Raw genomic sequence first — 12,242 nt, 5'->3', positions numbered from 1 at the left:
GAGGGTAGGATAGACAACCATCTACCTGTGTAAATAACAATCCTATGTAAAGATGGCATGACATCATAGGGATGACTTTGAAGGCTGCCCTTTCCAGCCAGAATCTTTCATCTGGTGCATAGGTGCTGAACGGTATGAGCCACTGAGGGTTGAAGAGTTTGTGTGGGTGGCACAGTACGCACACATGTAAGACCAGTGTATTTACTGAAGGTCTACATAATTTCCTGTGGCTAATTTTCAACCTAAAGTGGGACTATCAACTCTACCTCCTCCCTTCCCAGAGCATCCCTAACTAAAAGTCACTACCACCAAGCACGGCACTCAGCATGGGCAAGGGGCTCTGGTTAACGCTGACCTTCCTCCTCCTCTCATTCTGAAATGTGTGGCTCACTCTCTGTCAGCAGGTCATTCCTTTCCTCTCTACACACCCTGCTGGCTTCTTCCCAGACATCTCCAAACGAGGGAAACAATCATTAGTTTGTCACTTCAGAGAGAATTCCATGACCCCTGGGAATCGTGGGTGTCTCAGCGTGTCAAATGAGCCTATCTGAGAACTTTTATGTGCACTGGTGGCCTGGTAAATGAGGCCACAGCAGCAAAGAATCACACTGACTTTGAAGTTAGTGAGACAAAGATTTTACCGTAATTCATCCAAGATCCTTTTGATTTTGCTTATTTGTGGAAAAACCAACAGTAAAATCATCCCTTGGCAGTGTAATCAATTAAGTGAAGGAAACCATTCAGTTTTAGAATATCATAAAATGAAATTACCCACGATCAATTTTTATTTTTTATACGGACATCATTTTGGGAAAATATCTATAAAATTTTTAAATACCCACAAGGTGCCTGTGTCTGTTAACATTGCCTGAAGGCAAGAATGTCCCTTGGAGAAGTGAGTAGAAGACAGGAAACTCCCCAAAGGGCTGTAGAACTATGTTAGTTTTTCTGGACATGAAAATAAATACTGGGGAATTTTTCTATACTATATGGGGTGAAAAGTGTTCCTATCCATTTGGATAACAAACGCATCATTAACACAGTAGTTATCCACACATTTTAGCTGATATTGTACTGGTAAATTAGTAGGAAGAAGGGGACACACGAAATTATTCTTAATACAGAGCTGAAAACGTTAAAATTTTCTAAGCAGAGATAAACATCTTTTTGGTTACTGTCAATCTGACTGAGCCAAAGAACCCAATGAGTGAGGAGACAGTGGGGAGAAAACCAGCTGGGTGAGTCTTCCATAAAGCATGGTTAGGAAGGCAGAATTTGAGTAAAAAATACAGTTCTCTAATGAAAATGTGCTCAGTTATTGCTACAAAACTAGTCACTCTGTGGCTCTGTGTACAGGGTCAGTGAAGGTTTGTGACTGGAAGCTAGTGAGGAAAGGAGGAGACTACTGACAGGTGGCTGCAAACTATCCATTATGAAGAAGCTTGGGCTTTTAGTGGGAGCCTGGGAGGGTCCAGCCCTCGGTACCTGTCCTTGCTCTGCAAGGGGGCATCGTCCTCTCCCTCTTCCTCTGAATTGGGCTCCGTGACTGGCTGCTCTTCTTCCTCCTCCTCCTCCTCATCCCTGAGACGAGGCCAGGAAAAGAGAAATGCACACAGAGACAAGATGGAAAACGGAGATAAGCATTACAGACAAACAGAAAGATGAAGCAAAAAAACTCCAGCTGGCTGAAACGAAGAGAACACACGCAATCCGTTAGAAGACAGGAAGACAGTTTTGAGATGGGGAAATTGAAATGTGAGGTGGAGATGCAATAACCCAGCACAGGACAAATTTCTTTGTCAAGCGGCTGTATGCCACTGCTCTACACCCTCGCACACAACTCAGAGCAGCTTCTGGCCTCGGGCAGGCCTCCGACGCGGTTTTCCTGCTCCACACAGAATCATGCAGTGAGTGCTCCTGGTGATGCCCAGCTCCTGCAGCAGGCAGAGTCCTCACCTCTTCACTGCACTTCTCTTGGTTAGAAACCACTGAGGGTCGGGCCAATTTGGCACTAACCTCCATGGTGGACATATAGTTTTTGCATGTCACTCCCTCATTCTCAGTGAATGTGGTTCAAGGGGTCTGATCCACCCTTTCAAGGGTGGACACATGGTCCGGTAGAGTCAATCTATGTCACCCCTGGGTTTTCTCCTGGTGCCTTCAGGGATAATTAGCTGTAAGGACACCCTAAGTCTGGAGATGCCTATAGCTTCTGGTGGAGGAAAGCTGCCTGTGAGTGAAGCCAACCCAAGAAAAGCAGAGTTAAAGAGAGAAAGGGAAAGAGAGAGAGAAAGGAAAGCAGCCCTATGACAATTTTAACACCTGGATCTAGCACTTCTGAAGCTCCATCCTGGTCTTTTGCTAATGGAAGATAATAAATTCTCATTTTTGCTTAAGGTAGTTTAAGCTGGAGTTTGCCCCTGCAGCTAAATGGGTACAGACTAGACTTTGATAACCAAATCATTACCCTCCTTTGGCCTCCAACTGTCGATGTCTGACTTATGTCACTGTCCACGTGGGACACCTACCCAAGGCCCTGTTGGGATTCTCAATCCCTGGCCTTCCTCAACTCCAACGACCTTCTCTCTTTCACTTCAGCCCCTCATACACTGCACCTCACCATCATATAGAACCAGCCCACCTTGAAATCTGACATCCAATCTTCCTACCCCCTGACCATAAGCTCCCTTTCAGTCAAATCTCTCATTCCACTCTTCCCACCATAACTCTTCTGCAATCTCAGTGTCCATTCTCTACTTTCTAAATGTCCACCTGCTCATTCTTGCCTTTAATTCTCATGAATCCACCATTCCTCACTGCAGGCATCACTTTGTCAACATCTTTAACTCTTTTGCCCCACTATCCTTCAGTTGTGTTTTTTCTTTTCACTGAAGTATGACATACATATAGAAAAGTACACAAATCACTGAAGTTTCACAAAATACATCCATATAACTAGCACTCCCATCCAATTGCTACCCTTCCCTATCTCACTTCATATAGCCAAGGTTAGCTTTGCCTGTTTTTCTTCTCTAAGAGGAATCTTACTGCGTCCAGCTTCATTTGCTCAACATTAGTGTGATTCATCCACATTGTTATGTTACTTGAAGATCATGCATTCTCATTGCTGTATAGTTCTCCCTTATATGAATATACCACAATTCAGTTATCCATTCTACTGTTGATGACAATCAGGTACTTTTCAGTTTGAGGTTATTTTGAACAGAGCTGTTATGAACATTGTAGTACATGTATTTAGTGAACATATGTATATAATACTGTGCAGTATAGATATCTAGAGAGGGGTTTCTGGATCATAACATATGCTTGGATCCATCTTTATTAGAAACTGTTAAAGGTTTTTTAAAATGATTGGACAAATTTACATTCCCATAAGGAGTATATGAGCATGTTGGTTGTTCCATATCCTTGCCAAGATGTAGTACTTTTTGTCTATTTCATTTTAGCTATCTAATCTGTGTGTGGTAATGTCTCATTGTGATTTTAGTTTGCTTTCCCTGATGACTAATGAAGTTGAGCATATTGTCATACTTTTAATGTCCATTTAGATACCCCTTCTTGAAGTGTCTAAGTACTTTGCCCATTGTTTTAAAGCAGGTTGTATTTTTCTTTTTGACCTGTGGAAATTCTTTATGTAATTTGGATACAAGTCCTTTGTCATACTTATGTCTTACAAATATCTTTTCCCTCTCAGTGGATTGCCTTTACATTCACTTCATGGTATCTCTAAATAAACAGAAGTTCTTACTCTTAATGAGCTCCAATTTATCTTTTTTCTTTGATGGTTACTGCCTTTTATGTCCTGTTTTAAAAATTTTTGCCTCCACCAAGGTCTTAAAGGTATTCTTTTATGTATTCTTCTAAAAGCTTATTACCTTTCACATTTAGATTTGCAATCTATCCAGAACTGTTTCTTGTGTGTCATCTGAGATAGGGGTTAGATACATTTTTCCCCATATGGATATAGAATTGGCTCAGAACCATTTAGTAAAAAGGTTATCTTTTCCCCTCTTTATCTTTATCATAAATCAGGTATATATCTGGGATTTCTGGACTTTTTTCTCACCATTGGTCAATTTTTCTATCTTTGCATGAATATCTTGCTATCCTAATTACTATCATTTTATGATAGATCTTGACATTGCATAGTGTTAAGTCCATGGCCCTTTGAATTTCCACAAGAGTTTTGAATCAGCTTGTCAATTTCCACAAAAATCTTGCTGGACTACTGATTGGGATTGTATAGAATTTATACACAAATTTGGAGAACTGACATCTTTACATATTGAGTCTTCCAAACCATGGCCATGGTATATCCTTTAATTTAGATCTAACCTTATTACAATCTTCTTTAATTTCTCTTGTTTGAAATTTTCAGTAGAGGTCTTACATATCTTTTGTTAATTTTATTCCTAGGTACAAATTTTGATGCAACTGTACATATTATCAATTTCTAAACTTTATTTTCTATTTATTTGTTGCTAGTATATAGAAATAAAATTGATTTTTTGTAAATTTACATTGTATCCAGCAACTTTTCCAAATTTATTAATTGAATACTTTTTATATAGATTCTCTTAGATTTCTTATGTAGACAAACATATCATCCGTAAGTAATGATATATTTATTCCTTTCCAATTCTCATGCTTTTCTTTTTCTTGCCTTACTACATTGGCTAGGAACTCTGATATGATGTTGAATCGAAGTGATGACAGTAAGCATTCTTATATTTTTCCACATATCAAGGGAAAGTATGAGGTTTCCCATAGAATATTTTTTTGCAGATATTCTTCATCAGATTAAAGAAGTCTCCTTGTTTGCTAAGAATTTTTATCATAAATGAGTGTTGAATTCTGTCAAATGCTTCTTTTTCCCATTTATCAAGAAAATCATATGATTTTTCTCTTCTTCTGTTAATGTAATGAATTACAAAGACTGCTTTTTTAAAATGTTAAACCAACCTTGCATACCAGGAATAAAGCCTACTTTGTTGTATTATCCTTTTTATATACAGCTGGATTCTATTTGTTAATATTTTATTAAGAATTTTTTACATATATCTTCCGGAAAGAGATTGATCTGTAATTCTCCTTTCTTATAATGTGCTTGTCAGGTTTTGGAATCAAAGTTATGAAGGCCTCAAAGAGTTAGGTAGGGCAGAGAGAGTGACAGCTTGGAACTAAGGAAGAAGACAGATCTGAAAAAAACTAACGCATATTTGGCTGAACTTGGTGACTGATTAGATGTGGCAGAAAAGGAAGAAAGCAGCATTGGCAAAACCCATGGTTATATGCCCCATACCTGAATTGAGGGGTATATCTGTCAGAAACAAGGAGGCCAGTGGAACGGGGAGGGCAGCATTCCTCCTGTAATGCCACAAGCCACAAACAAGAACACCTCATCTGTTCTTCTGAGCCTGGTACAGCTTGTCCTCACACATCACCCTTTACCAGCCTTAGTCCTTTTTATCTTCCATGCAGCCCAACAGCAGCCAGGTTAAAAACTGTGCCCTCAACCTTCAGCCTGAGGCCACCTTCCCTCAGCTTGATGAGGAATCTGCAAATATTATTACTGCTGCTCTACCCAGAATGCCCTCTACCCTACCAACCAAGAGGCCTCCCCTCTTTAAAACAAAAAACTGAGCCCCTCGCTCCAAAATCACTTGATTTCACTTGCTCCCCCAGTTGGTAAAATCATTTAGAAGCAAAGTCTGTTGGAGTTGGAGATGCTTGAAGCCAGGCTGCCTGGGTTGCACTACAGCTCCACCACTTAGTAGCCGTGTGACCTTGGGCCCCACTTTCCTCATCTCTATATGGGATAATAACAGTACCTACCTCCTAGGAGGGTGGAGTTAATATGTCAAAGCACTTTGAAAAGGCGTGGCATATAGTGAACAAATTAGTTTGTTTTAGCTATTAGCTATCATCATCATCATCATCATCACTGTCTATTGGGCCCTCTTAGGAAATCTCTAACATCCCCCACCAATGGACACTCAGAACTCTGTCTGATTCCCTTAGGAAGAGGGCACAGTACTCTGCAAAGCATTCTACACCACTGACAGAGAGTAACACTTTCCCTTTTATAACTTCCACCTGTGTAAGCTCTGTCTTTTTGATCCCTCTCTCTTTCACGTAGCTGTCCCACAGATGTTTGAAGACAGCTATTCTGACCTACATGCCAAGCTGTCACCTCTTTGGGCTCAACATTTTCTGATGCTTCAATAAATCTTCACACGACTTGTGTGTGTTGTAGCTTTGCTATCGTGATTGGTAGAGCAGGACCAAGGGCAGGCTGCACAATGACTCACTGGGAGGGCCCACTTCCAGGATGCCCTACAGTCAAAGCACTGGCCTTGCCCTACAACCCAAACAGGTAGAGACGGAAACACCCTCTCATAGGACACAGGACTCTCTATGTTTGATTTTATTTAGTTTCATCCTATGATGAAATTAGTCAAACAGAATGATATTTTATGCAATTAGTATTTAAGATTCAAGAATTAGTTTAGACCACTTTGTTTTTTCCCTAGCTGAGTTTTCTCTTAAGGTATAACTTAATTTTCTTTATATTTGTGCTAAGGAATTCTGGGTCTTGGCCTTTGGCCTTCAAATACTACTACACCACCAGGCCAGCCCTGAGATTTTATTTTTTAGAGTAGTTTTAGGTTCATAGCAAAATTGAGCAGAAGGTACAGAGATTTCCCATAAATAAGTAACAAAACAAAATTATTTCAAAAGTAAAGAAGTCTAACTATGGAGCAAGAGCACTCTTTCCCTTTATCCAACAGATATTGAGCATTTATTACATGCAAGATGCTGGGGTACAGTGGTTAAAAGAAGTTCCCACGCTTGGAGTTTATAGGCCCAGGGGGCAGAAAGACATTAAACAACTGATTGTACCAGGAAGTATTCAACTTCAGAGGGGAGGGGGTGCCTGAGTGGCCAGGAAAATGAGAAAGAATTCCATACAGTGCTATTGGAGCATAACTCAGAAGGCCAAGGAGGAATTGACCAGAGGGCAAGATGGGCTGTTGTACATGACATTCCCCTGCTCAAACACATCTACTAACCTTAAGATTAAGGTCAATTCCCCCAGCTAATAGTCTAACCTTCCTACCATCTCTCCAACTTCACCTCCCACTCTCCCTTCATGAACATCCCCACTCCAGTATTAATGGGTCTATTGATCTATCCGCCCAATACCAAGGGTATTTCAGCTTCGGGGTCCTTGCAAGAGTCATTCTCTCTGCCTGGAGTTACTCCTCCTGCTGTTTCTCCAGTGACCCAGCCCCCAAGGACATCCATCAAGTACTTGCTGACTGGTGTAGTTCTTTGGCACTGTGCACCTAGCATGGTGCTCAGCACGAAGGCACTTGCTATGTGTGGTCAAAGAGCAAGATTGGCAAGAACTGAGACATGATCTTAGAGATCTCCCCACATTCCAGATAAGAAAGACGAGGTCCAGAGAGAGCAAGATCACACAACTTGCCAGTAAGAACTCTGGTCTCCTAATGTCCAGGTCAGTGTCCTTTCTACCATGCCGGGCTACCCATGAAACCCATGCAGAATCTAAACTGTTTTCATTACTCTATCATCACTGCACCATTTCCTCTAAGCAATAGTCTCCTGAACTATGCTTCTTAATCCTCCTCTCACACAGCACAGACAACATAATACCACTTGCACAGCCCAACAGAATAATGGACAAGGTTGCTTGTGGCCCCCAGGAGACTGGCCCAGGGCACCAGTCACCCAGATCTGCCTGGTTGCCCTGAGGGGATCAGTGTCTTGACACAGGTATGACTCATCTGTGGCAACTAGTTGGGAAGCTCTGTCTTAAGGTTTAGATAAAATGCGTACATTTTAAATGCCCCATTTAGTTCTGTAAAATTCATGACATACCATAATTAGATGAAAAATATTTCATAGAAATATTTTGTTAAATTTATGACAGAGAAAGTGTCCCCTTGGGCTCCATCTGCATCACTCTGTGTTAGCAAATACTTAAACTAGAGTTTGAATTTAGCCTTGCAGTGACTCACACTTTCTGTTAACTTGAAGGCTGTTTCTAGGTTACCAAGGGCTAAGATGATATTTGAAAATTTCCAATTAGTGATCTTAATCAGTTAAGACTTATATATGACCAACTGAAGCAATGACTTCATTCAAAAATAGAGTTTTGTTATCCACCAAATTAAAAAAAAAAGTTCCCTTAAAAGATTTTTGCCAGCCAAGAGAAGGAAAAGATATCTAACAGAACCCAGCTGTTGCTCTGATGTTTCCATGGTGAGAACCCAAAGTTAGACAGGAAAGTATTTATTGTCTCTGTAGCATGCAAAGTTTAGAAGGAATATAAAGTACAGGCCATGGATACCAAATATACCCAAGAACTGGACTACCAGCCAGAACCTTAATGCATAAGCCATTATTATGCTATTTTGTTTTAGGCTAAAATGCTAATAGATCCAGCACATTCTTTCTGCTGAAAACATGGAGTAGTTTAATATAATGGAATTCTAGTCTGCAGAGTATAAACATCAATAGGAAAAAAAATAAAATTAGTAGCCAGGTTGCAGATTTATTCAGGTGTAAAACAAATCATTCCAGTGATAATGTACAGACTATGAGGTGTCTTGCTTTCTTTCATGTGTACTTTGATTTTATGTTTAAAAAAACTTTATTCTAAGCCATGAATACTAGTAAATTGCTTTGAATGTCTAAGAGAGCAGAAGAGAAACTAGGATGAAGGTAGACTGGAATTCTCTATGAACTTTTGGAAACAGCAAGGACGCCAAGCACAGTCTCAGGCTGAACTTTCAAGATGGCGGTCCCCAGAGGTGTAAACAGCCCTGCTCTGGGGTCTGGCTTGGCTTCATCCTGAGACCCAGGGGCTCTCTTATCTCACTCATAAAATAAAGCAGAACAGCAGAATGGGAGGCTTCTGCCCTGGTGGTCTCTGATAGCTGAAGACACGAAACTGTGTAGACATTAGACAAGTGCTCCCATTCCCAGAAGTTGTACAGTTACTAGTCTCATGCGTGTTTTCTGGTCAAGCTTAATTTTAAATGTTTCAATAACGGCACTTCTTACACACGTTTTTCACAAATGGGAAAAGAAGGATACTAAAGAGTGAAACGCCTCTAACTAGAACAAGAGAGACATGATATGTGTGTTTTTAAGAAGCCGATATCAAATGTAAAAACCGTGAGGGAGCCAAAGGTGTTTCAGAGTTTTATGTGCAGTAACATTTTTCCAACTCATGACTCTGTTTGATTCTAGAACTCTAATTGCCTTTTCACATGCTTTGAACTTCAACACACCACAATCAACTCTTAATATGGTAATAAAGTACAGATAACTGCCATCTAGAGATAAACCTCAAATCTTATATTTCAGCCAGAGTTCTTCCCAACAGCCTCATTTTCTATTTTCTACCCTTTCAAGTCATGCCCCCAAATTACCAACAGTAACCACGTGGACTTCTTTGGGTAGCATTTGCTTTCTACTTCATTGGCCATCTGCTGGTGGAGATGCCAATGAAGAACGAATGTATAAAAAGGAGATAACGGAAAAAGAAAAAAGAGCAGCAAAGGGCCAGGATTATCTAAAGAGACCATCACCAAAGGAATGCATGTACGTCACAGGTCCACATGTTGCCCTGCACACTCACACAGGTCCCACAGTGTCGCAAACAGTTTTAGGCTCGGCCTGGTCCAGGAGGATGGTCCCAGGAGACCCAGCAGAGAGAGCTACTGAATCCCCAGTGTGTGCCTCAAACTCTCCACAGCCAATGGCAATCTCCAGCCTAGTGATCCTCACCCTTGTGATACATTATTTGAAAATATGAATGCTCAGGCCCTACCTTCAGAAATTGTATTCAACTATTTTGGGGTGTGGACTGAGCATGGGTTACTTTAGACTCTCCACACGGTTGAGAACCACTGTCCTAGTCCAAGATACCAGGTTTTTCAGTAATTCTGCATCAACAGCTACCACCCAGTGTCCCTGTTTCCACTCTCCCTCACTTCCACTCTGATCCCCACCAGGCAGACAGGCATCTCTTCAGGTGTGCACAGCTGAGCCTTGCATGCCCAACAACCACCAGACTCCATGCTATGGTTTCCAAGGCCCTGCATGACTTGTCTCGCTCACTGTGCAACCTCATCTCATCTCCATGCCACCTCTGTGTCCCTCTCTACACTCCCTAATCTTGTCTCTTGAGACTTCTATTAGGTACCCAGGTACACCAAGCCCGTTCCTCCCTCAGCCCAGGGAGCTCGTCTGATCCTTCAGGAGTCAGCCTAAATGCCTGAGGAGGCTTCTTGCCCACCATTACCAGCCTACCATCCTCTTTTCTAAAGAATCTTCTAAAATTAATATTTAATTACAGGAATTAATACTCCCTTTGAAAAAGTATACTTTTCAAAGTATTACTGATAAAAATAAAGTCCCCTTTGACCAGAAATAACTACTGTTATAAATTTGGTGGGTAAATTTCCAGATTTAAAAAAAAATTTAAACATATATTGTTCTACAACCTTTTGCTACAGCAATTGATGTGGCAAGTACGTTGGTCCTCCTGGTATGGGGCATTTCTTAAAACCTCTAGTTGCATTCCTTCCTGTGGCTATTCCATGTTTTACTTACCTAGCCATTCCCCAATTCTCTGTTACAAATGACGTTGTAATGACAATCTCTGCACATGTCCTTGTGTACTTCTGCAAGTTCTCCTCAAGGGCACATCCTTATATCCCTGTTACTCTCTCACACTGACCAGTTTCCTCCCTTCCAAAGCCCTCTTCCAAAGCTATACATGTTTACTTGATGCAGTATTTATGTGTGCACTGTCTTATGAGGCTGGAAAACTCATAAGAGTCGTGTTTACCATTGCATCCTCAGAACCAAAAATAATGCAAGCACAAGAAAATATGAGTTGAATGAATGAATATGATTTAGTTCTCCTTTAGCCCATGAGCTAGTATTCTTGCCTCAACAAACTCTTGCCCCAACAAACACAATCATAATATCAAAGTGCATAAAATGTCAATACTGACTAAGAAATCAACGTAAGGTTACCGTGAAATAACATGCTCAGTATTGGAGTTTCTCTTCTACAGATTTGGTGGCTTGCTCATTTACTTATAGAAGTGAGCTATTAAGGATGTGGACCCAAGCCCCAGCCACATTTTAACAAACACAAAGGCAATTCATGTTCGTATCATGATTTTTTCCCATTTCATGATCAAAGTTATTTACCCTTCTATTTGGAAGGCAACTTTACAAAGCTTGTAATAGGTGAAAAAAATATAAACAAAAAAAAATATCTTCTCAAGTCCAGTAAGTCAGTATTCGTTCCACTTCAGAAGGCCTGCTGTTGGCATGAAGCCATGACACCCTCCATCCCACTCACCCTGTCCCATCCCAAGACCTCTGGGAGACAAATGCCTGCATGTAGCAGGCCCTGACTGGCCACTTGCTTGTGGGGGCTCATCTCAAGTCAATGTTATATCTCATGTTTACAAAACCAGAATCGCATGGCTGGGGAAAAAAATAAAACACTCAAGAATAATATTATTTCTCCAGGGCAATCTGAATACTATAATTGAGTATTCCTGAAGTGTGATATAATTGTCTCTGAATTCTTCACTGACTTATTGTGTCTTCGGGAAGCACACTCTATCAGGTGGATCAAAAGGCAAGCAAGCGGCAGATACCCGTCCCAAATGTGCCCAGGATGCCTTGGGTTCTGCAGGGAACTCGCAGAGGGCAAGGGGCAGGCTTCACCCTTTGCTTGGCTCTGCCTCCCAGGGGTCTCTCCAGGGAAAGCAGCATCTCCTGGGAGGGCTGCAGTCACTCATTTATTCTAGTTATTTAACAAACTCTGTGCAGGGTGTTTCATGCTAAGCACTTTGCATGGTTCACTCCTTTAATCCTCACAGGAATTGCTGAGGCAATTCATAGATGAGGAGCTGAGGCACAGAGAGTTTAAGGAGTTTTCCCAGAGTCACAAAGCTGGTAAGCCAGGATTTGAACCCAAGTAACCCAACTCTAGCATCCAAGTTCCTAACCACTACGCTATGCTACCTCTGATATGATCATTTGTGGCTGGAAAAAAAGAGCCTCTTCTATTTAAGGACTAGAAGAAGTCATTAATTCTTCCTCCTTTCAGATTCTTTCCTGAACATCAATGTCTCTTCTCACTGTATTCACGTGCATAG

The 12,242-nt window shown here is 41.1% G+C and overlaps 1 protein-coding gene across 3 annotated transcripts in view; it reads right to left on the bottom strand.

Moving 5' to 3' along the window:
- FHOD3 (formin homology 2 domain containing 3) overlaps nt 1-12,242 on the bottom strand; it is a 457,851-nt gene that overhangs the window by 120,901 nt on the left and 324,708 nt on the right. The window contains exon 11 of one of the 3 annotated variants that reach the window (XM_058557016.1): nt 1,486-1,581. The exons of the other annotated variants lie outside the window; for them this stretch is intronic. Coding sequence (XP_058412999.1) covers nt 1,486-1,581 — 96 coding nt within the window. The remainder of the gene's footprint in view (nt 1-1,485; nt 1,582-12,242) is intronic. 3 annotated transcript variants of the gene reach the window in all.

The sequence above is a fragment of the Diceros bicornis genome, chromosome 16 (assembly GCF_020826845.1).
Source record: "Diceros bicornis minor isolate mBicDic1 chromosome 16, mDicBic1.mat.cur, whole genome shotgun sequence".
Classification (NCBI taxonomy): domain Eukaryota; kingdom Metazoa; phylum Chordata; class Mammalia; order Perissodactyla; family Rhinocerotidae; genus Diceros; species Diceros bicornis.
This window is presented reverse-complemented; position numbering and strand designations above follow the sequence as displayed.